This window comes from Triturus cristatus, chromosome 10, assembly GCF_964204655.1.
Source record: "Triturus cristatus chromosome 10, aTriCri1.1, whole genome shotgun sequence".
Classification (NCBI taxonomy): Eukaryota; Metazoa; Chordata; class Amphibia; order Caudata; family Salamandridae; genus Triturus; species Triturus cristatus.
The window spans coordinates 92,799,417-92,825,099 of NC_140593.1; the positions used below are offsets into that span (position 1 = coordinate 92,799,417).

Here is a 25,683-nt window from a genome sequence, read left to right on the forward strand (position 1 = left end):
CTGCATGCTTTTACGATGCAGTCTTAAGCTCATGTTTTCACAATGTCACACTGTTAGTTATGTTTATTTAATTAATAATAGTTCACACTTGATAAGCAGATTTGATCAAGCAAAATCATTCTCAAATAATCATGCTCCATCACTAGCGGGATTCATAAGTCAAATCTATTCATATTGTGTTTTAGTATTAAAATTAATAATTATTCAATTTAATGTGGAAGCTAAAATGTTTTCCTTGAAGTTGATATAAATTAGCTACCAGTGAGAGGTGGTCTGTATTTCTTAATTGTGCTCGAGTGTTTATGCATTTTTAGGTCTCGCCTAGGCTGTGCTTGCGCTGTCTCTTCGAGACAAGCTGTATTCAGGTATGGACTTGATGCTCCGGTAATGTTTTCAATTGGCTCCTGTTACTGTTCTTTGTAAATAGTGGCTTTTTATTCGTCAATAGACTTAGTAGTCCCTCCTTAGTTCCTCCTTTTCTCCCTTTGTTACCTCTCATGAGGACTGTCCCTGTTATGTGTTGTTACTCGGTATGTTTTATGTACAATCTGTGAGCACTTATTTTCTTGGATGACTTTCTCCTACTGCACCACGACATGCTTTCCTGCAATTGCTTGTTTTTTTTTAAGCAGCGCACCCGCGCTTTATCTTATATTATGTTTTTAGCTTCAAGAATGGCTGCTGCACCATTAATGGCACTTACGCCTTTATGTATATATTTTTTAATGCACCACGATTTTAAGTACCGCTTTATGTTCTTTTCTCAAACGCAAGGAACACGTCAGGTTCGAGAATGGTGGCCATGCATTTTTGTTATGCGCGGCTGGCACAAATGCAATTAACGCAAGCTCATTAATGCCACCCGCGGTTCTCAGCCCCTCATCTCCGTCCCGCCCACGGGCGCCGCGCTTTAAGTTTCAGGCTTCAGAACAAAACTTTGGGTCCAGACACTCATGTTTTTAACAAATTAAGCACTAGGTCAGGTTGAGTGAAGTCTTTAGCTCACTGGTGTAGAGCTGCAGTTTACCTTCACTGTTTGCTGCAGGTGGCTAAAAGCCTTTGGGGTCTCCTTGTCCCTGTGGCACCCTGCAGTCTGTACTGGGGAGCACTGGGCTTTGTATCTGACCGGTCCCTGGGACAAGGGCCGTCATGGGTTCTCCACAAGAAGTGTGGCAGTGTTTGGAAGAAGTGAAAAGTGCCAGAAAATGACAGCTGGCAGCCAGAACTGTGGGATTTGCGCCATAAACCGACCTTCTCACAGCCATCAAGCGCAGAGTTCCTGTTCGTGGAAACATCCCAGCAGTGATCTGTTGACACTCAGATGTCACACTCGGTCACTGATTTCATGGGCACAATGAAGTAAATCATCAGAAGTCTGTTGGGTGTTTTTAGGGTGTGGAGTCGGTAGTGGTGCGGGTACTGCCCATTTACTGATGCTACATCTGATGCCTTGTGTCCTGTCCAGGACCAAACCCACGCCCTCTCTGTCCACAGCGTTACCAGCCCCCCAGACTGCCCAGGTGAGTGCATCTTCCGCTGTACCGGGGGTTTCATGCTTGTTAGACACCCTTCGCCCCCCGTTCTCGTGTTAAAATACACAAAATATTGGAAGTCCCACCGACATGACAAACATAATCTTTCAGAACTATACTACAAATATGGCGTACTTAACAGTTCAAAAAATGAAATTCTGTTCAGTTATCCTTTTTAAAAATGCAATGAAATACATGAGTGATGACGTGCTGTGGGCAGCTCGTCTCCTCGAGTGTAGGGTATCCGCGGGGTGACCATTCGTCAGAAGTGGGCGGGAAGGAGGTTTCATGGTTACTTGGGACCTATAACGCTTATACCGAGCCATGAAATAACTAACAAAAGGTATTACCGATGGCCCACGGCAGAGGCGCTGCCACTCTGCTTTTTATCACTAAAAACACATCTTGACACTCCTGTCGGTCTCTGCATGGCGCCCCCTGAGATCAGTGTAGCCCCATCCACCCCCAGCGCCCTCATTTTGAGAACCTCTCCTCTATACTGTGAGGCCAGAGCTCTGTGCTCCTGTCTGGCATCTCTGCCCATGAGGGTTCCTTATTTCTGCCAGTTGGTGCCCCTGGCAGGAGCTCCCGTGGACTCATTAAAAAGCATGGCGGCCTTGTGCCCATCCAGCGGGGAGGGGGCATGGCGCACGAGCCTGATGGGAAGAGAGAAATGCACTGATTGCTATTCTAAATAACAACCACTTTATAAAAAAGAATGAAGGGGCGCAGCAGAGGGCTGCTTTGATGTAAATGGCACTTGTTTGTGTTATTTTATTAGAGGAAATACAACTAAAAACTGTTAAAATAAAATTGTAACATTGGCTTTGATGAGGAAAGTGCGATATGAGAGCGACTGATCAGTTAGCGGTCGCTCGCTCAGTGTGTAGCCGGTTATATTTTCAGCATAACTGATGAATGTGAATTACCTCATTTTAATCCATATTATGCAAATTTATCTCATGAATATTCATTGTGGTGTCAGAAGGTTGGCGTCTCCGAGCTGACTAGGCCTCCAGCTGTCTCAATGGAAATAGTTTGGTAGGGGATCCGTGCGCCCACGCGACTCCCCCTTCTGGAAAATTCTCTCACGCGCAGACTAGAGTCCGCCTTTCCGAGTTCCGCTCAGTGTTCTGCTGCGACCGGTTCACACCACCCATTAAAGGTCAGAGTTCCAGCAGGGCCCCTTCTGAGAAACTAAAACCAGCCTTGCAAAAACGTTCAAACCAGTCCCACTGCTGGTGAACCTGATTCAAATGGAGCCAGGGCCGGACAGGCCGTAGCGGGCACCGGGCATTTCCCTGGTAGGGCTGCCAGGGTTGGGGCCGGTTTTGGCCCCTGGGGGCCGATTTTGTTACATGGCCGTTTTTGCGGCCGCTGTAACAAAATCGTCAAAAACCGGTCGTGGCAAATAGCTCTGCCGCACCCCCAACCCCCTGGGGGGCTGGCCGACCACTTTGCCAGGGCCAGTCCGTCCCTGAATGGAGCCAGGGAGGCATGGGAGGCTCATGGTCGCCCATCCTGCTCCATAAGCAGCCCCCAGGCCTGCAGCCTACTGGAAACAGGCCATTAATTCCCTTCCCTTCCTGGGTTTAAATGGGGCAGGAGTTGTCGGTGCTTAGTACCAGGGCCTGACTGTCCGTACCCGGCATTGGGCGTTTCCCTGGGAGGCTGGAAGTGTGGGGGGCGGTTTTGCAGCACTGGGGGATCGTTTTGTTACTGGGGGCCCCTTTGCTGTGGTGCTGCAATATCGACCCTCAGTAACAAAAGCAGCAGTCCTTCACACTCGCTCCCACCTTCCCCCGGGGGCTGGTCAGACAAAATTGCCAGGGCTGCTTTGAGTTCCCAGTCTGGCCCTGCTTAGCACTGGGAGGGGGGGGGGGATTTGGGGAGGAGGTAGGAGGTAGGAGGAGGGGGAGGCTGAGATTTCTCAACAACCAATGTTGGTGCACCCAACCAGGAAAGATTTGGGGCAAATGGAGACTTGTGCCACAAAACAATCAATACAGTAGCATTAATATATGTTTAGAGATGTGACCCAACACAAGTTAATACGATAGCATTATTAAATGTTTAGAGACGTGCAACATCACAGGTTAATACGGTAGCATTAATATATGTTTAGAAACGTGTGCCACTACACAAGATGATACAGTAGCATTAATATATGTTTAGAGATGTGACCCAACACCAGTTAATACGGTAGCATTAATAAATGATTAGAGATGTGCAACAACACAGGTGAATATGGTAGCCTTAATATATGTTTAGAGACGTGCCACAACACAGGTTAATACAGTAGCATTAATATATGTTTAGAGACGTGTGCGACAGCACAGGTTAGTATGCTGGCATTAGTATATGTTTAGAGATGTGACCCAACACAAGTTATTAAGGTAGCATTAATAAATGCTGCTGGACCAGGGACACACCGTGGCCCTCATCCTCTTAGACCTCTCCGCAACTTTCGACACCGTCTCACATCGCACGCTAGACTCCACAACACAGGAATACAGGGATCCGCCCTGGACCGGATCCAATCCTTCCTCTCCGGCAGATCCCAGAGGATCAGACTCTCTCCCCCTTCCTCTCCAACCCCACTGACATCATCTGCGGAGTACCCCAAGGATCTTCACTGAGCCCGACGCTCTTCAACATCTACATGGCGCCCATCGCCGCCATCGTCAGACATCACGGGCTTAGCATCGTATCCTACGCCGACGACACTCAACTCATCCTCTCCCTCACCAAGAACCCAGAAATCACCAGACACCGCTTCCAAGAAGGTATGCGAAACGTAGCAGCCTGGATGAAGGACAGCTGTTTGAAGCTCAACTCAGAAAAGACCGAGGTCCTCATTCGACTGACATCCTCGGGCCCTGCACTTCCGCCTGGGACAACACCTGGTGGCCCTCCGCCCTCAGGAGCCCGCCCATCCCGATTGACCACGCTCGGAACCTCGGCATCATCCTAGACTCCTCCCTTTCCATGAGCCGCCAGATCAACGCCGTCACCTCCAGCAGTTTCAACTGGCTCCTGATCCTCCGTAAGACCTTCAAATGGATCCTCCCCGACTGCAAAAAGACCGTCACCCACGCACTCATTACCAGCAGACTGGACTACGGCAACACCCTCTATGCCGGAATCAACAAAACTCTCCTACGCAAGCTTCAAACCATCCAAAATGCCGCAGCCAGGCTCATCCTTGGAACACCGCACCACAAACATATGACCCAACACCTACGAAGCCTCCACTGGCTCCCCGTTGAGAAGAGGGTCACTTTCAAGCTCCTCACCCACGCCTACAAATCCCTCAACAACATTGGACCCAAATACCTCAACGACGGAGTATGTTTTCACGTTCCCAAGAGAAACCTCCGCTCCTCCAACCTCGCCCTTTTAGAGATCTCCCACATCCGCAGAAGCAGAGCCGGCGGAAGAGCTTTCTCCTACATCGCAGCGAAAACCTGGAACGAGCTCCCAATCAGCATCAGACGCTCCCCAACCCTCCACGTGTTCAGGAAGGACCTCAAGACCTGGCTATTAGACTGACCCGGAGCTGTCCCCCCCCCTTCCCCCAAGACCCCCAGCACCTTGAGTCCCTCACGGGTGAGTAGCACGCTCTATAAGCCACTGGTTGATTGATTGATTGATTGATTGATTGAAATGTTCTAGAGACCTGTGACACAACACAGGTTAATAAGGTAGCTTTAATAAATGTTTAGAGACCTGTGCCACAACACAGGTAATAAGGTAGCATTAGTATATGTTTAAAAACCTGTGCCACAACACAGGTTAATACGGTGGCATTAATAAATGTTTAGAGACCTGTGCCACAACACAGGTTAATAAGGTAGCTTTAATAAATGTTTAGAGACCTGTGCCACAACACAGGTAATAAGGTAGCAGTATATGTTTAAAAACCTGTGCCACAACACAGGTTAATACGGTGGCATTAATAAATGTTTAGAGACCTGTGCCACAACGCAAGTTAATAAGGTAGCTTTAATAAATGTTTAGAGACCTGTGCCACAACACATGTAATAAGGTAGCATTAGTATATGTTTAAAAACCTGTGCCACAACACAGGTTAATACGGTAGCATTAATAAATGTTCAAAGAGGTGTTCCACAACACAGGTTAATAAGGTAGCATTATTAAAAGTTTAGAGAGGTGTGCCACAACACAAGTTAATACTGAACGTAAGTTGTTGATTATTAATTTGAGATGTACAGTATACTCAGTTCTTGATTGACTGTATTTTTAATTCCCAGTGTTCCTTTGCATGCACTGCCAGCTCAGCTCTGTGATTCGCTGCTATGTCAGTGAATGCGGAAACACGCAGAAATGCAATTGGGCATGGCTGCCAGTTTCCCAACAGTCCTGTCCGACAGCCAAAGGTGGTGCTAACGTTTTAGACAAAAACACTTTGCATTCCAGCATTTTTAAGCCAATCACTTTTAATGAAAAAAAACAAAAATTGAGTGGAATGCTGCTAATAGAATTTTAGGAGGAGCGCAGCTGCTACCATGTCTCACGCCTCTGCCAGACTGGCTTTTAAGCCAGTAGCTCTTTGCAGTCCGGCAATTTCAGATTATTACATGGTATGAAGAGAATATAACATGTTGTGGAGCAAGTCAAAATACAATTCTAAAATGCAGGGGTTGGCTGAAAGTGTAACTAATAACATTGAGGGGCACTTGACAGATGTCTACTTGGACCAAGAGGTGCTGGGGTACTGTGTTGACAACAAACAATACAGTTCAAAAACGAGAGGGTCTTAGGGAATTTTAACGACCACAACAAGATTTGCTCCCCATGTAGTGCGTTGACAGTCTGTGCTGACATGGATGGGTAACCTGATACAGTCCTGTTCCAGAAGCTATTGAGCCGAAACCAGATTCCAGGTGACACCTGCGGATCGTCCCAGCTGAGTCCAGGCTTGCTGTGCAGACACTAGATCGCATGCAACTCTGCCCATACACAGTCAGTGTATTTGTCCTACGCAACAGCATGCAGGGGGGAGGAAGACTCTTCTTTTCCTCTTCAGTGCAATCAGACACAAAAGCATAACTTCTCTGAAACTCAGTAATTCCTTTTTGTCTGCGTTGGTCTTCTGCTTGGGAGCATTTGGAGATCACAAGGAGTCCAACTAAACACTCACATATGTGCCACAAGGATGTTTTATAAAGTTGAAAAAGAGTTTCTATCTCCTTTAGGACCCTAGGAACATGGCAAGCAAGTGTGCACACTCACTTACACTCTCCTTCTCTCTCTCTCTATCTCTCTCTCTTGCTCCCACTCTTATACCAACCATCCCTTCTTGAGCACAGACACTCTCACCAACATTCCCAGATCACTCTGTGGAAATCTGAAATAATTTCCGTTAGCATAAGCTGAAGCCTTCTTGGTAGTGGCATCCATTTTGTTGGCTTTGTAATTCTCCCGTCCTCTGCTGCTCTTCTTTTTTCCTGCCTGTGCTGTCTATTTTAGTTGATTTCCTGACTCAGCTAAAAGCAATGTACGTGCTAAGAGTTTGTAGCTGCCAGGACACCTGGTCGCAGACTCAACTGTCAATCATTTACTGCTGCCATAAGCACTCCTGCTCCCCCTCCCACTTGCTGACCATGTGATTTTCATCTGTCCTTGTTTGTTGAAATCTTTTTGTAAAACTTGCCCTTCCTATTTCTGTTCTCATGCTTATAGTGCAGAAAAAGCTGTATATAAGGCCTGTGCTCTGTGACTTCAATGTACTACCTCCTGCAGCACTTGAGGGTGTTGTATTGACGTAGTCCCACTCATGGGTGATTAATAAACTTGTTATTTGAATTCCAGCTTCAGTGCCGATCTCTATTATGTTGGTCTACGGACCCGTGGACAAGATCAGGGTGACCCCTGCACCGGTGTGCGCATTAAAAGGCACATTTCCACAACGCATGCAGGATTTAATATTCCTGCGTTTCTAGCAATGCAACAGACTTGTGACAGTAAGTCTTTGATTTGAGATTAATATGAGCATGGTTTCATAGCAAGGTAGTGAAATTGTCAATGAAATCAGACAGAGGCCAGAAGATGTAACATGGTGAGTCCAAGCCAAGAACCCGCATCCCGACCACCCCCTGCGAAGCAGATAATAAGAGAGCCTTGGGTAGGAATCAGACTGAGGCCTCAAGATACGACATGGTGAGTCCAAGCCAGGAGCCCGTACCCTGACCAACCTCTTGGCGAAACAGATAATAAGAGAGCCTTAGGTAGAAATCAGACTGAGGCCAGAAGACGTGACATGGTGAGTCCAAGTCAAGAACCCGCACCTCGACTGCTGTCTGAGGAACAGATAATAAGAGAGCCTTAGACAGACAGGAGGGAGGGACAAGTAGAGGCAGATGTCACAACTTGGGACAGGGGCTCCAATTCAATCTGCAGCACATGGAAGAAGAGCCGCTCCCTATCGCCCACTCAAATTGGACAAAATATCTGATAACCAGTAGACCACCAATCCCCATCATGCTGCTGGAACATGTGAGAAAGGATTGGCTGAACAAGAGGTAGGCTTCCCTCAACTCCATGGTAGCACGGTCAGACATCCGCCTCAGGAGCAGAGCAAGGCAAACAGAAGGAACTAGAACAGAACAGATGGCAGCAGGAGGCCCACAATGAGCCCAACATGGCGGCCCACTAGGAACACCCTGCTATTGCTCTGATAATATTGATTTGTGTTACTCAGCACAAACTGTTTTTGAACCTTGGGTCTTCAATATGAGTGGAAGCAGGCAGTAGTGACACCTCTGCTAAAAAAAACCCTCATTGGACCCTACCATTCCAGCAAATTTTAGACCTATCTCCCTCTTGCCGTATCCGATTAAAATTCTGGAAAAAGCAGTCAGTAAAATCTTATCATGCTACCTTGAGGATAACCATCTGCTGGATAGGGACCCATTTGGGTTTCGCCCAGGTCATGGCACCGAGACTGCTCTGGCAACCGTAATGGACAACTTACGAATGCGAGCCGACAATGGCAATGCTACCGTCCCAGTGCTTTTAGATATGTCGGCCGCATTCGACACGGTGAGCCATACAGTACTGGTGAGAAGACTGGCGAAGATAGGGGTGAAGGGACGGGCCCTACAATGGCTACAGTCCTATTTGTCAGGAAGACAACAGGTGGTGACCATGACATCGTTCACCTCCAGTAAGTCTCCAGTACACCATGGGGTACCGCAGGGCTCTGCGATCAGCCCGATTCTTTTTAATATCTATCTACGGCCCCTGTTCCCCATTATTAAATCCTTCGGTATTGACTTGGTCAACTACGCTGACGACACTCAATTGGTGTTTTCCTAGGAAGGGAAACAAGCGGTATGCATGGATACGTTCCAGGAGTGTATGCGTCAGACTGCTGGATGGCTCAAGAAAAATTCCCTACAATTTAATGGGGGGGGGGGGGGTGAACAGAGGTGCTATACTGCTCTGCTGCTTGAACACCTCGGCACCTACCATTGGAATTTAAGCTAACTCCCGAGGAAGAAACCCTGGTCCCAGTCAGCTCGGTACGCAACTTGGGGTTCCTGATAGATAATAACCTCCAGATGGAGTCACAGGCCAATAAAACTACTGGCGTGTGCTTCTCTTTGATGCGCATGCTACGGCAGATTCTCCCATTACTCCCAAAGGATCTGCGCTCCCTCGTTGTAAGGAATACGGTGCTGAGTTGGTTGGACTACTGTAATTCCTTGTATCTGGGAGCTCCACAATACATTTTTCAGGGATTGCAGAGAGTCCAGTCCATGGCAGCAAAGCTGGCGCTAAACAGGCAACATAGGTCTTCTACTACTCTGGCCTGAGAGATCTCCACTGGCTGCCTATGAAAGAAAGGGTCTGCTTCAAATCGCTTTGTATTGTATACAGAGCAGTACACGATCTGGGCCCGGTCCCACTGCAGGAGAAGTTTACCTGGTACAATCCCAAGAGGCAGCTTTGTTCCTCCAGCACAAACTTGATGACAACTACCAGCTATAAGCGCTCGAGGATGGGGGTAGAGCCTTCAGTGTGGCTGCTGCGCATCGATGGAACGAGCTGCCCAGAGCTTCAGACAAGCCAACTCTCTGACTGAGTTCAGAAAGAGCCTGAAGACCTGGCTATTTGCTAAGGATTGATCCTAGTTTCTTCTTTGTCGCTCTGGTCTGCTCTTATGCCGGTCATGTCTAAGTCTAAGCGCCAGGATACCCGTAGGGTGGCAATCTGCGCTATATAAGAACTAAATACAATGCAATGAGCGAAATGGGTGGTATGTCTCACTTGTCCCAGAGTTACCGATGCAGGAGTTACCGCTACCGCCAGGATCTGTGAAATATATCTCATTACCGGGGCACTCATGATGATTGCCTTAATGGGGTTTATTACAATCCAGCTGAACCATTAACAATAAAAGACTGGACAATAACTTGCAAGGGTTCAAGTGTCTGCTTTGCATGTTAATTAAATGCAGCTATTCAGGATTTCAACATGTGCACAGGGATGTGTGTCCCCCACAGCGTGCACAGGGATGTGTGTGTCCCCCAGATCGTGCACAAGAATGTTCGTCCCCCAGATCGTGCACAGGAATGTTCGTCCCCCAGATCGTGCACAGGGATGTGCATCTCCCACAGCGTGCACAGGGATGTGCGACCCCCAGAGCGTGCACAGGGGTGTGTGTGTCCCACAGCGTGCACAAGGATGTGTGTCCTCCCACAGCGTGCACAGGAAAGTGTGTTCCCCACAGTGCACAGAGATGTGTGTGTCCCACAGTGTGCACAGGGATGTGTGCGTCCCCCACAGCGTGAACAGGGATGTGCGACCCCCACAGCGTGAACAGGGATGTGTGTCCCCCCACAGCGTGCACAGGGATGTGTGTCCCCCCACAGCGTGCACAGGGATGTGTGTGCCTCCACAGCGTGCACACGGATGTGTACACAAACAGTGACCCACTTGTTTTTACTGCACCTCATTGACTTACTCTACAAGGCATTTTATGGGGCAGGCATGTTAACCGTCGGTTTAATGGGGATTACATGAGGGTTTAGGCCTGTATTTACACACTAACCTCCAACTCCACCAGGTACTTTAATCAAACATTATTTACAACCATCCAGAATTGCACTGCGGCAGGAAGTGCTGCTATAAAACCTAATCCTATTAGAACGTATGCTGTCTAGGAATGTACCTTTCTCTGGGTGGAAGGAGGATAACCAGTGGGATGTGATGTGCTAACATTATCACAACCTTTGCACCACCACACACAATCAGTCCACCACCACACACAAACCGAGAACCACAACACACAAGCAGGGCACCACCTCAAACAAACAGTGCATCACCACACACACACAGACAGTGCACCACCACACACAAGCAGGGCACCACAAACAAGCAGGGCATCACACACAAGCATTGCACCACCACACACACAGACAGTGCATCACCACACTCAAGCAGGGCACCACCACACACAAACCGAGCACCACAACACACAAGCAGGGCACCACCACACACATGCAGGGCACCACAAACAAGCAGGGCATCACACACAAGCATTGCACCACCACACACACAGACAGTGCATCACCACACTCAAGCAGGGCACCACCACACACAAACCGAGCACCACAACACACAAGCAGGGCACCACCACACACATGCAGGGCACCACAAACAAGCAGGGCATCACACACAAGCAGGGCACCACCACACACATGCAGGGCACCACAAACAAGCAGGGCATCACACACAAGCATTGCACCACCACACACACAGACAGTGCATCACCACACTCAAGCAGGGCACCACCACACACAAACCGAGCACCACAACACACAAGCAGGGCACCACCACACACATGCAGGGCACCACAAACAAGCAGGGCATCACACACAAGCATTGCACCACCACACACACAGACAGTGCATCACCACACTCAAGCAGGGCACCACCACACACAAACCGAGCACCACAACACACAAGCAGGGCACCACCACACACATGCAGGGCACCACAAACAAGCAGGGCATCACACACAAGCATTGCACCACCACACACACAGACAGTGCATCACCACACTCAAGCAGGGCACCACCACACACAAACCGAGCACCACAACACACAAGCAGGGCACCACCACACACATGCAGGGCACCACAAACAAGCAGGGCATCACACACAAGCAGGGCACCACCACACACATGCAGGGCACCACAAACAAGCAGGGCATCACACACAAGCAGGGCACCACCACACACACAGACAGTGCACCACCACACACAAGCAGGGCACCACAAACAAGCAGGGCATCACACACAAGCATTGCACCACCACACACACAGACAGTGCATCACCACACTCAAGCAGGGCACCACCACACACAAACCGAGCACCACAACACACAAGCAGGGCACCACCACACACATGCAGGGCACCACAAACAAGCAGGGCATCACACACAAGCATTGCACCACCACACACACAGACAGTGCATCACCACACTCAAGCAGGGCACCACCACACACAAACCGAGCACCACAACACACAAGCAGGGCACCACCACACACATGCAGGGCACCACAAACAAGCAGGGCATCACACACAAGCAGGGCACCACCACACACATGCAGGGCACCACAAACAAGCAGGGCATCACACACAAGCAGGGCACCACCACACACACAGACAGTGCACCACCACACACAAGCAGGGCACCACACACAAGCAGGGCACCACACACAAGCAGGGCACCACACACAAGCAGGGCACCACACACAAGCAGGGCACCACACACAAGCAGTGCACCACCACACTCAAGCAGTGCACCACCACACTCAAGCAGTGCACCACCACACTCAAGCAGTGCACCACCACACTCAAGCAGTGCACCACCACAATGCACCACCACAAACAGTGCACTACCACACACAAACAGTGCAGGGATGGGCGAGTGGCACTCTGGGAGAGCCAGCGGAAACCTGGGCAGTGCATAATGTTTGGGTCTTGGAGTTGGTACTTTAAGTGGCATGAACTGTGAAAGGGACATGGCGAAAGCCTCAGAAGTTTGAGTCTTTTCCTAGAGGTGAGGTCCGTGTAATTAAGGGTGTGCCAGAAAACATGTAAACCTAAATCCGGTGCTTCATACAACATACCACCTGGCCAGTATTAGTGTGCCTGTGAGTCGTGTTCTTTCAATGTCGCAGTCTCTCACCTTCACAACACTTTACTCTGCAGTCTCTCACTCTGTCAGACAATTCACTCTTTCACCTGGCAGCTTTCTGAAATCCTCTCTCTCAATGTCGCACACACCATCTTCTTGTTCTTTGTCCCCATCTTCTCACTCTTTTCGAGTGCATCTACTGCTTGTGCCATCTTCCATTCGCCGTACCCTGTCTCTCTCGCGCACACATGCACTCTGTCTCGCCTGTAAACACAGCCTTTTCTTTTCACTTGCTGTTGTCGATATTTCCACAACTTTATTGACCTTCTAACATTTCAAGTGAAATGGTCATTACAAGTGGCACATTTGTGACCATCACTCTGTGCACATCCAGCCATTGGCCTCTCTGCAGGGCGCCCTGAGCGTTTGTCACGTATGTGCCAATTAGCTGTCAAATAAAGACAGTACTAAAGACAAAGCAGATGGGGAGGGAGTGTGGGAGGGAGGGAGGGAGTGTGGGAGGGAGGGAGGGAGTGTGCGTGCGTGCGTGCGTGCGTGCGTGTGTGTGTGTGTGTGTGTGTGTGTGCGTGCGTGCCCCCCCTTGGCTGTCAGTTGGGGTAGTCAAAGACAGCCATATCCAGGGTGCTGTGGGCCTTCCTTGAGCCCCGGTGCACTGCACCTGCTAATCCATATCTGATGGTCATAGCGGGCACGGAATGAATGCTTGTCTGTAAATTAGACTAATAGCACCGCCTTGTGGCAGACTATCGTAAGGGCTGGTGCTAACAACGAAGTGCCAAGCACCGGAAACCACCAGCTCAAATTGAGCACTGGGGGTGTAGCGATACCTGTCTGGGCAGGGCAGCAGGAACACAAATGCATTTTCCTTGACTGGAGTTGCAATGTCTTCTGGGACATGAAGTGAATTACTATTGCTGAAGAGCTCTCAGTGACCAGCAAGGTTTTTAATAATCTGTCCAGTTACCTACAGGAAGTGTCCTCTTCGAACCAGCCATGTGTAGTGCGGCCTGGTCTTCGAGTCTCCCACACCTCACGTGCTTCTTGTGTTCCATTGGGTCTTCTCTTTTGCTCACTCCTTCCGTTCCCTGTCTCCAGATATCCTTCCTCTTTGCCAGCTCTCTGATTTTCCTTCACTTGTGGTGCGCATGTAAGTCACTGCAAGGGAAGTACCTCTCGGGATATGTGACCTGACTGCCAGAGCTCCCGCCTTTGGAACTTGGGAACCAGGTTGGAGCCCCGCACCATATGGAAGTGGAAAAAAAATACAGGCTGGCAGAGGAGGGAAGGTCTCAGGCACAGCTCCAGCGAGGACCACTTTTTGTTTGTCCGCAGCAAAGTCGCGGAACTCTGCCTTACCTAAGGGGCTTTTTTCCCTTGAATTTTGGGTGAAATCTTCCCCAATGCATCAAAGCAGGTGCAGTACATGTTGTTAGTGGGTATCCAATACATAGCAGTGTGCCCCAATGCCATAGGAAATAGAGTAGGTAATATTCCAGTCCTGATGAAATGCCAATTGACCCCTCTGGCAGTTCAGGCATGAAACATGTTGACCCCCGCTCCATTTCACATGTTAGCTATTGAGGTACATTACTACCTCAGATAGCGCCTTTTGTTTATTACTGTGTCAGGGGACCGCTACCCCCATAAAATTCCCCTGGTTCCCTTAGACTTTTATACCACTCCTTTCACCACCCTATCTTCACCCCTCACTGGCACTCATCATACGGTGTTTTTCGATCAAAAGATCTCCGCCAAAGAGCCCTCAGGCCGGTCAAGCATTGCAGCGCCGGCTTGACGAGGAGCGCCCAGTGTTGAAGCATGACACCCAACCAGGTGGGTGAGGGCACTTTTATCTTACTACTCGGACCCCCCTTGATCCGGCTGGTCGGACTGTTGATTCCACAGAAAATAGGGTCAATTTCCTCCCTTCCTTGAGGATCTGCCCTCTTTGAGTGTATCATGAAAAAAAATCTCCCATGTACTTATCTCAACTTTTAGCTGTTGGTTATACATGCAGGTGAAATAAAAATGTAATGCTGCATTCCACAAACTGGACAGTGCAATTGATAGCAACATGTCTACTCTGCATTTTATTTTTGCTTCTGTGAAATGTTGATGTGAGAGAGTTTTTGGCCCGCATCAGGATGCCACGTGAGGAGGGGGCCAGAGGCCTCTTCTTGCCTCTGTTACTCTGCTGATAGTGACCGTGCACCAGACAAAGCAGACCAGCCGGGCTAGGCTATGATGTGGTATCCTTAGCAGCCACTCGCCTCCCCTAAAGCTTGCCGGGTCAAACTCCCACAGCTCTGCTGGGGCTGCGAAGCCAGGTGGCATAATAGTGTTTGGGTGACTCAGCATTTTAATGCAGTGTGGCAGACACTAGCAGAACATGCGTTATGATGACTACAGATGCGTGATACTTGACAGGGCTGGATGAGAAAGTTGCGGAGACGAAAGTAAGTGCGTGCAGAAAGAGGAAATCAAAACATATGGATGGCGTTGGAGGGACTTGAGAAAGAGAGAGGTCGGGAGGAAACTGGGTAAGTTTAAGCGACTAATGCAGAGAGGGTCTGCAGGAGAAAGTGGTGTGAAGGGGAGACCAGGAGTGATTGAGAGGCTGCGGACACTCCACTGTCGACACAGCTTAGTAATGTTTAATTCACTGTTTGGTATTTTCAACACTTTTCAGAATGACATAGTTTACAAACACTTTATCTCATATTGAATAAAAGTCAGTGCTATCAAGCGTTGTCAAAGCCAATACGTCTGGCTGGATTTTAGCTGAGCATGTTTGTGTTCTTTGTGGTAATTGGTGTATAACACAGATCGTGTCTCCCAAGTCCTGGTCACGTGGCAGGCCGCGTCTCACACAGGATTCGAAGTCACGTTTTAGGCCACATTCTTATTTGCCCAGGCCAGTGCTTACCAAACTGGGGGTCGGGAGCCAATTTTTGGTAGCTAGCCTATCTAGAAAGAGAACAAAATAGATAAAGCATTGGCAATGCCAATAGGTCTCGCCTAAAAGAGATCTAGTGGCTTTGTCAATGTTTTTTAACCCTGCTGCACAGCTGTGCGGCAGCTGTGCATCAGGGCTCAAAATAAAGAAAATGGAAGCGGTATGACGCAGTCAACACTTCCCACTTCATAGTGCTTTTGTGAAAAAAATGTTTACTTCCAGCCATGTTGCAGAGAGGCCACGCTGCTATGCCAGCATGAATAAAAATATCAACAAAGCATATAGATCTTATATAGGCGAGACCTATTGGCTTGGCCAATGCTTACATAGACAGACCATCACCTCCAGCACTCTTTGACAAAACATACTTCATGTAGGCCGCACATTTCTGAGTTTTAATTAAACTGGACCTGGCCAGCCCATTCCAAAAGGAAGAATAAGAAAACTGCCCAGGGTAGAGCCCTGCACGCGCCACAGCTGCTGTTATAGCTCCGGCAAGAGGCGAACGCTTCGTGCTTCGGTGCTTTTATGCCGTGTGAGAGTCCGGCCGCATCTCAATCCTTGTGCTACTGAGCACACAATCTGTCAAAATAACTCCAGCAAACTACGGAGAGCGAGGGGGGGACAAACCCTGAGCTTTGGAATGGACGGGCTGCCTGGCACCATGAACGGATTAAAATGCGCATTCATTACATAACTGCCCGTCAAGTCTTAGCTCATAACAATATCACCATGATGGATGACGCGGGGGGACACTCCTGCACAGCGGATAACCTCTTTAAAAACATTTAACATGGTCCAGAAATGCTCAAAGACACAGACAAATAGGGCTACAGATATGGGCATGCGTACTCACGCGCATCAAAGTCTGGAAACCCAGCGCACCCGTGCTGACTCGATCACGTGTTCCTGCTGACACGATTACGCATTAATAACAGGGCATGAATGATGGTTCCACCCATTAGAGGAGAAACAGCCGTTGGCGGGCAGAGGGAATACCACACTGAGGCACTGAGGCGAGGAAAAAAATAATAAAAGTAGTGAAGGATGTTAAAATAAAGATACAAGCTCTGAAGCCAATAACAAGCTGTATTACAAGTGGCTAGAGTAGCTCAGTGGGTTCCGCTCTCAAAGTGCAGATTTCCTTAAGCATGAGGCCAGGTGTTTCATCCAGACACGGCCACCTCAACCTGCAATCCTTCCAAGGTCGAGAACACTGGTACCATCTAGTAACAACTCGTACTACAAAAGTTTCAAGAGGCAATCTGCACCGTGTGAATATTCACTATTATTACAAACGTATCATAAAGGCGAATACATAGGAATAACCGGTGATTATAGTGCATTTCACGCTCTCGTTTTCGTGTGAAGGTGTACTCACACTGTCACACATTCATGATTTATGCGCTAAAAACACATTCCGAAAATAAGGTATTAATAAAAGAGTGTCTCAGATCTCATTTGAGACCGGCCTTAGCAGAAGTCAGTGCTCCTTGAGTCGTTTAGTTAGTGTAGGAGTGCAGCGCCTCAAAGCCGTGACGCTGTCAGCAGCCATTACTTCGTGCCTAATGAGACCCCAAGGGCGGCTGAATCGTGAAAGTGACTGGGTTGCCCCGCACACTGAAAAGAGTCGCCGTGGTGCGCAGCGTGATGAAACAGGGACAAAAGCGCTATATAGGGAGCAGCAGGGGGGTGAAATAGTACCTCAATCACGTCGGGAGCAGCTAAGGGACACTGATGACGTGGACTCAGACTGTGCTTGGTCCCTGCTCCACTTCAAGCATCGGCAGTGATGTTGTGACCTGACTGTCCAATTAGGGACGCTGAAATGAAGAGTGACGCTGAAGCGCACAAATGGCAATTGATGGGTGGAATCCAATCCCTTTCTGTAAACAATAGTGTCTGGCAGGCGAGACCCATGCACTAGCGCATGCTCTCACAGGCTCGACCCTAAAAAGGGAATCTCTCTGCTGAAGGAGAAGCTGCTGGCAGAAGAGGAGGTACCCTGTTGATGGGAAGTATGCCACATAATCTGTCTCCCCAAATCCCACTTCCAAAGTGCCCATAACTGCCTGAGGGCCCCTCAATTCCCACTCCCACCAGATGCTCTCCCGCTTCGTTAGGACCTGTCCCAGGCCGATTCCCTCTGTTCGGTCCTGCAAGATGCAAAGAAAGAACTCGGCAGCAGTGCTTAATTTGAGCAGGTGGTTTCCAGTGTTTGGCACCGGCACTTTATCGTCAACACCAGCACTTATGACAGTCTGCCACATGGTGGTGCTGTTTGTCTAATTTAGAAACAAGCACAGCATTTGTTTATTAATTCAATATACATAAAAAATGATTCATAGCTGCCGCCCAAGCCATTCTGATAGCTTTGGGGGTCTGGAATAGTGTGTATTGTCACACTTGTATGAGTGTGATGGTTAGTAGTTGGTTCGGTATGGTCATTGGAGGTGTTGACTGCGGCAGTGGGCGGTGAAGCTACAATGACCTACTGATGAGGGCCCTACAACTTATTATTTTACCATCCAAGCACTGCTCAGCAGGTGAAAGTAAGTATTAAAAAAGCTCTTGTGTGTGAGTGAGTGAGCGTGAGTGTGTTTGCACATCAGCATAATACCCACTGCCTGCTCTGGTCTTGCACAATGGTAGTAATCCGTTGCAACTTGTAGGAGAACTGTCAATCTAGAAAATATTTTCACCACCTAAGAGGTTGGGGAGAGGCTTAGAGAGGGCGGGACCTTGACTCAAGCAGCACCTGGACAGCCATGAAGGGGTGGGGCTTAAAGCCCAGCACTGCATGAGCAGACCATTATCCAAAGCACTAGCGAAGGCTTCGGACGCTGACGCCCACGTCTTGCGTAGGTCGCAAAACCGATGATGGTCGTCACCTGTGCGTAGACTCCGCCCATGAGCTGGAAATCCACACTGCAGAGGTTTACATCGCACTCTCTGTTCCACATTGTGATCTCAGCTCTGAGACTCTGTGAAGAGAGCCAATGCCATGTGACACACAGTGGCATCGTGTGAGTTGGCATGACTATTGTGGGCACCCATGGCCTCATGCCCACCTCTGGTACAGGGCTGGCTCTGGTGTAATGATGACAGTGGCTTTCAAGTCTTTTGATGGTGGCCATCTCATGTAGTAAAGCGACGGTACTGACAGATGGTGGTCATTCGTGCGACATAGTGAAGATTCATGGCATAATGCATTCCTGTAGGATAGTGGTAAGTCGTGGCCAATTGTGGGCTTCCATTGCCCATTGGTGCCCGGCCCTGGCATAATGTTCCCCGTCACAGTGGTGATTTCTGGCGCGTTGTTACCGCCCGTGGCACACTGGTGGTTCTGAAAACACAATGGCAATTATTGAGTCCAATATATTTTTGAGACCTCAGATATGTCGTCATGGTATACAAATGCTAAAAGAGAAATAGATTTAACTCTTTCAAATTGAATCTTATCGCTTCTATGAACATATAGTTTATTTATTGAGTTTTCTTAGACAGAAGAGAATCCAGACTGTGGCTGGCTGTTGATGGTAGCTCCTGACATAATTTTGGTGTAAATAATCTTGAATACATTTAGGTTGAAGCAGGCTCGTAGAAAAAGAAACCGTGAGTGTGAACATATGTAATGTGTGCGATAGTGTAAAAAACTCATGAGCGATGCACATTGCCAGGTCTTTGCTAAGTGGGTCGAGCAAGGATAAAACGTTTGCATTTTTTACGTGGCGCTTTATATAGTACTTTTGACTCTTAAAAGTGTTGTAAACAAAAGGTGTCAATATTCCTGAGTCTGGTTCCTTTGTCTCCGCAGCAGCCTGTGACGTGACTGTAGGCGTGGTGCACCACAGCACCCCAAACAACATACTTTGGGAGGGGGTAAAAGGAGAACTTTGAGGATAGGTCTAAACTATTCAATCCAACTCACAGACTCGCATGCTTGCCGCTCAAATTAACTCGTACCTCCCTATACTAACTCGTACCTCCCTATACTAACTCGTATCTCCCTATACTAACTCGTATCTCCCTATACTAATCCACCACTAATCTTTTGGGGTTCCGGTATAGTGCTACTAGCCAAAAAGCTCTTCAATGCCTCATTAGGGGTAGCAAGCGCTATATAATTACAATTTTACTGTAGGATATGAGTGCATGAAGAGAAGTTTCTGCAGTGGAACTGACCCACCCATGTCTAGAAATGAGCGGGAAGTAGGAAGGCGGTGAAGAGCAAGAGAGGAGACCTCTTTTCCTAAGCTGTAAGAAATGATAGAGTGCGGCGCATAATTTAGCATATTCCGTCAGCTGCAGTATAGTGGTCTCAGCTAGAAAAATCGTGGAGTTTCCCAAATATCAGGCGGCAGCTTCAGTTAAAGGTGTAAAGCGAAACACAGGCCGTGGTTCCCAGATATCGGAACACTTTACAGACATCAAGACCCTCTTGAGAGAACCACAAAGTCCACGGTGACCTCGCACATCACTGTTCCCCCCCCTTGAATTCTTGATTTAAAGATGCTTCCAATACTGGCTTGTTCCCAGAGCAGGAAAATGAGATTAAATATATTTATTAAAATTCCCCTTGTAGGTTTGTGGCCAATGGGGGGGGGGGCTGATCTTGAGTATTGTGGCCTACCCGTTGTCGAGTCTGCATTGCCAGAGCGTTACACACCTGGAAACAGTCCATGGACTGACGCTCATGAATGTCCATCATGGGAGTGACCATTATTACCTGGATGCAGAAAAGGCATTTGATCGGGTGAACTGGAAATTTCTCATTTATACATTAGAACATACGCACTTTCCATCCTAGTTCACTCGGTTACCAGCCACACTGTATTGTTGCTCAGGGGCACACGTATTCCGTAATGCGCAGCTGGTTATAATGTGAGAGTAATCACTCCCTTTCTTATTAGCTTTTGGTGATAATAGGAGCAGATATGGTACACGCATCGCTACCTAGTGATTTGTGTTTAATATGTCTTCCAAGTAACATTTTCTACATAACACTACGTGCAGAGGAAGCGCTGTTATTCCTAGTAACGGATTCACAACATTTAGTATCTGTGTAATTCGGGAAGGCCGGGCACTGCGCTTCTATGTGCTGAAGCGGTCCCCCTTTGCCTGGAATTGTCAAGGGATTGTCACTTTTCAGTCATCTTAAATCTAGGCTGTCCGAGTAACAGATAACGTGAACTCTCTTGATGATGTCAGCTATTTACCGCTTTTATAGAAAATTCAAGGGTGCAGCGGCGGCTCGCACAGGGAGTGCTATGGGGCGGTGGGGCAGCGTGGTGGGGTAGTGGAGTCGGACATACGACAGCAAGGAGTAAAGTAAGTAAATAAATAAATAAAACTACTTACCTTGCGCTCGCTACATCACAGAGTTGGCGATGCAGCGAGCGCAAGGTAAATAGCTTTATTTATTTATTTACTTACTTTACTCCTTGCCGTCGTATGTCCAACTCCACTACCCCCGTCCCCACCCTGCCCCACAGCATCCCTTCTGCGAGCCGCCACTGGTGCTGTGCAAGGGGAGCATGTCACCACTATCATTGGTCAGGTCCTAGATCTGCAAGAGTTCTATTAAACCACCATTTTATAAGTTGAAAATACATTCTGTTATGTTGAAAATTCAGATTTCATCAGTTAAAGACATGTTGCTACTCTCTTTCGCTCGCTTAGTGTGAAGATTAAACATCTCTGTGACGTTATATGATGTGTGTAGCATGTTGCACGTTCATGAAATTAATTTTACGGAACAATTCGGGATATTCTATTTCCTTCACGAAACTCGTGTTCCTGCAGAGACGGGCATCAGACACAGCCAGTTCGATTGTCTTGCATTTTGAATCCTGGCTGAAATATTAAACAAAACGGCTGCTGCAGTGAACAACCGGTAACAAAAGGGATTACTTTCTGATTATAATGCATCTGTAAGGCAAATATTTTAGTGTATCATGATTCAGTGTACTTTTGAGATGTAAAATAGTCCCTCCTGAATTCCAGCGGAGGCACTCCATGGATGGTGGATGGATACACCAAACAGCATAATGTTAGAGAGAAACAGCGCTCGTGGTGACTATATATATAGTCTAGTCAGACATAAAAATGAATGTGCGGCACAGTCCATAGCTTTCCACATCGGAATTACTGAAGAAGACTTTTCTTTTCTGGGGCGATTGTTTTTTTTAACTGTACTTTACATATATTTGTATTTAAGCTTCTTTCAAAACCAGGTCTCAATATTCGTTTGTTTTATTATTATTATTACTTATTCTAGCATTTCCTGACCCTCACTGGTGTTACATACATTACCTGCCGGGTCCCGGCCTTCATAGCTGCCATTCCTGCTGGTTTTAAAGCGTTGACGTCAGTGACCCTTTTCTTCTCCCCACAGGTCACGTTCCGGACGCGGATCTACCACTGTAACATCAACAGCCAGGGGGTCATCTGCCTGGACATCCTGAAGGACAACTGGAGCCCGGCCCTGACCATCTCCAAGGTGCTGCTGTCCATCTGCTCGCTGCTCACAGACTGCAACCCAGGTGAGGGGCTGGACGAACACGGTGCCGCAAGGCATGCGTTGTGTGACGTAAGGCATAGTCCCTGTACTGCTAGTGGTCGGGCATGAATGAATGAATATAGAATTTATAAAGCGCTAAACTTAGCCCAAGGGCATCAAGGCGCTATAGCGGAACTAGTGGGCAGATGAGCCGGCATGCTCATACTGAGATCTGCGAAAAAAGCCAGGTTTTCAAGGCTTTACGGAAGAGCGAATGTGACACCTGACCCGAAAGCTCTTGCAGGAGGGAGGAGTTCCACAGCTTGGCAGCAACAGTCGAAAAGGCTCTACCTCCCCATCTAGCCTTGTTAAATCTAGGTACTATTAACATATTCTTATCTCAAGACCGAAGCTGTCTAGTTGGAACATAGCGATGAAGTATTGCCTTGATACCCTCAGGACCTGCGCCATAGAAGGCATTATGAGTTAGGCAGAGCGTCTTGGAAAGGATCCTACGGTCCAAAGGAAGCCAGTGTAGCGTCCCGAGAGAGGCCGAAACTGAGTGAAATTTTGGAAGACTCGTCACCAGTCTGGCCGCAGCATTCTGCACCAGCTGCAAGTGTCGCACCAGACCTTTATTAATGCCCAAATACAGGGCATTACAATAGTCCAGTCTGGACGTTATCAGGGCAATAACAGCCTGTTTGCGTGAGTCAAATGAAAGAAAATGGGAGATTTTTCTGAGGATTCTAATAATCCCAAAACAGGTGGACACTGTCCAATTGACCTGCCTGCTCAAGGAAGGTCAAGTGTCCACTAAAATCCCTAGGTTTTTCCCATGGGATACCGGGCAGGGACAGTCACCAAGTATGTCCGGCCACCAGTCGCTGGACCAAATGTCCAGTTTGCTGCCGAAAATTAAGACCTCCGACTCCTCCCCATTCAGTTTCAAGAAATTGGCCGTCATCCAGGAGGATACTGCCTGCATACAATGCATGAGGCATAGACTCTGTATACTGCTAGTGGTCGGGCATGAGGCATCGATTCTATGCTGCTAGTGGTCGGGCATGAGGCATATACTGTATGCTGCTAGTGGTCGGGCATGAGGCATAGATTCTGTATGCTGCTTGTGGTCGGGCATGAGGCATAGACTCTGTATACTGCTAGCAGTCGGGCATGAGGCATAGACTGTATGTGGCTAGTAGTCGGGCATGAGGCATAGACTCTGTATACTGCTAGTGGTCGGGCATGAGGCATAGACTGTATACTGCTAGTGGTCGGGCATGAGGCATAGACTCTGTATACTGCTAGTGGTCGGGCATGAGGCATAGACTCTGTATACTGCTAGAGGGCAGGGCATGGGGTACTGCTAGTGAGCAGGGCACGGGGGAGTCTAGGTACTGCTAGTGGTCGGGCACGAGACATAGACTGTATACTGCTAGTGTTCAGGGCTCAGGCATGAGTCTGGGTACTGATACTGGTCGGGCTTGAGGCATAAGACTCTGTATACTGCTAGTGGTCAGAGCACGAGGAGTGGACCCTGTGTACTGTTAGTGGTCGCACACTAGATATAGACTCTGTATACTGCTAATGGTCAGGGCACGGGCGGAGTCTGGGTACTGCTACTGGTCGGGAATGAGGTATATCTCTTTACTGCTAGCAACCAGGGTGCCAGGAATATTCTGTGTATACTGCTAGCAGTCCAGGCACGAGGAGTAGACCCTGTGTACTGTTAGTGGTCGGACACAAGGTATATCTCTGCATTACTAGCAGTCAGGGTGCTAGGAATCTTTTTTCTATACTGCTAGTGGTCAGGGCACGAGGAGTGGACCCTGTGTACTGTTAATGGTCGGACACAAGGTATATCTTTGCACTGCTAGCAGTCAGGGTTCCAGGAATGTTCTAGTGGTCAGGGCACGAGAAGTGGAGTCCGGGTACTGCTACTGGTCGGGTATGAGGACTATTCTCTCTACTGCTAGTGGTCGGGCTTGAGGCATAGACTGTGTGTACTGCCAGTGGTTGGGATATGAGATGTAAACTTTCTGTACTGCCAGTAGCCGGGACTCAAGGCGTAGAGTCTGTACAGCTAGTGGCTGGACATGAGCTGTGGGCAGTGTGCTGCCAATGGTTAAGCGTGTGGTGTATACTGATTGTACTGCCAATGGTCAGGCATGAGACATAGACTCACTGAGCTGCCAGTGGTCAGGTTAAGAGGCGTAGATTCTGCGTACTTCCAGTGTTCAGGGTAAGAGGCGTAGATTTTCTGTACTGGCAGTGGTCGGGGTGAGAAGAGACATAGATTCTCTGTTCTGCCAGCGGTCGCAGTAAGAGCCGTGGAGTCTCTGTGCTGCCAGTGCTTAGAGTAAGAGGTGTAGATTCTCTGTACTGCCAGCGGTCGAGTAAAAGCTGTAGAGTCTCTGTGCAGCCAGTGCTTAGAGTAAGAGGCATAGATTCTCTATTCTGCCAGTGGTCGGGGTAAGAGACGTAGATTTTGTGTACTGCCAGTGGTCAAGGTAAGAAGAGACATAGATTCTCTATTCTGCCAGTGATTGCGGTAAGGGCTGCGAAGTCTCTGTGCTGCCAGTGCTTATAGTAAGAGGCATAAATTCTCTATTCTGCCAGTGGTCGGGGTAAGAGGCGTAGATTCTCTGTTCTGCCAGTGGTCGCGGTAAGACCTGTAGAGTCTGTGCCGCCAGTGCTCAGAGTAAAAGGCGTAAATTCTCTGTTCTGCCAGTGGTCGCAGTAAGAGCTGTAGAGTCTCTGAACTGCCAGAGGTCGGCGTAAGAGGCGTAGATTCTCTGTACTGCCAGCAGTCGGTGTAAGAGGCGTAGATTCCCTTCTGTCAGCGGTCGCGGTAAGGGTTGTGGAGTCTCTGTGCTGCCAGTGCTCAGAGTAACACAGGGAGACAGACTGACGAGGCAGTTCTAAGGTTTCAAGAAAACGTGGGCCTAGTCGAGAGGCAATCTGTCATTGGTCTGACTACTGCAACAGAGTATGTGAACCCTTGGGTCCATGCCGATTAGCATTGAACCATCGTTTGCAGCTTATAAATAATTCATAGTGCTTACCCTCCGCTCTCTGTTCAGGTGCCTACGGGCTCCATCTCAACTTTTCCACCCCCAGTCAAGGGTGGCTCATGGTGCCCCTCTGTCCTAGTCCTGAGGAAGACCCCGCCGTAAGGAATATAATTGCCCACACTTTATTGGGGGTCGAAACGTCGACTGTGTTGCTGCTCTATGCCAGCCACTATCAACAGTGATTTGTAACTCTGATATTGTATATTTTCTATCATGGCAAGGCTAAAAAAGATCACGACATTCTGCGGCTAAAACAAGCCAGTTCTACTACAATTCATTTTGTGATGATGACGATGTCACCACCTTTCCCTTACACCGTTACAACCCTCACTTGATGCACTTTTACCTTCCCTGTCCTTTCTCCCACTGCTGTGGGGCACTTGTGTAAAGTGTTTAGATTCATATGCTGACTGACCAGCACT

The 25,683-nt window shown here is 48.4% G+C and overlaps 1 protein-coding gene across 1 annotated transcript in view; it reads left to right on the plus strand.

The window, feature by feature from the left end:
* LOC146788937 (ubiquitin-conjugating enzyme E2 E2) overlaps positions 1 to 25,683 on the plus strand; it is a 719,694-nt gene that overhangs the window by 618,264 nt on the left and 75,747 nt on the right. The window contains exon 5 of the mRNA XM_085630503.1: positions 22,080 to 22,227. Coding sequence (XP_085486629.1) covers positions 22,080 to 22,227 — 148 coding nt within the window. The remainder of the gene's footprint in view (positions 1 to 22,079; positions 22,228 to 25,683) is intronic.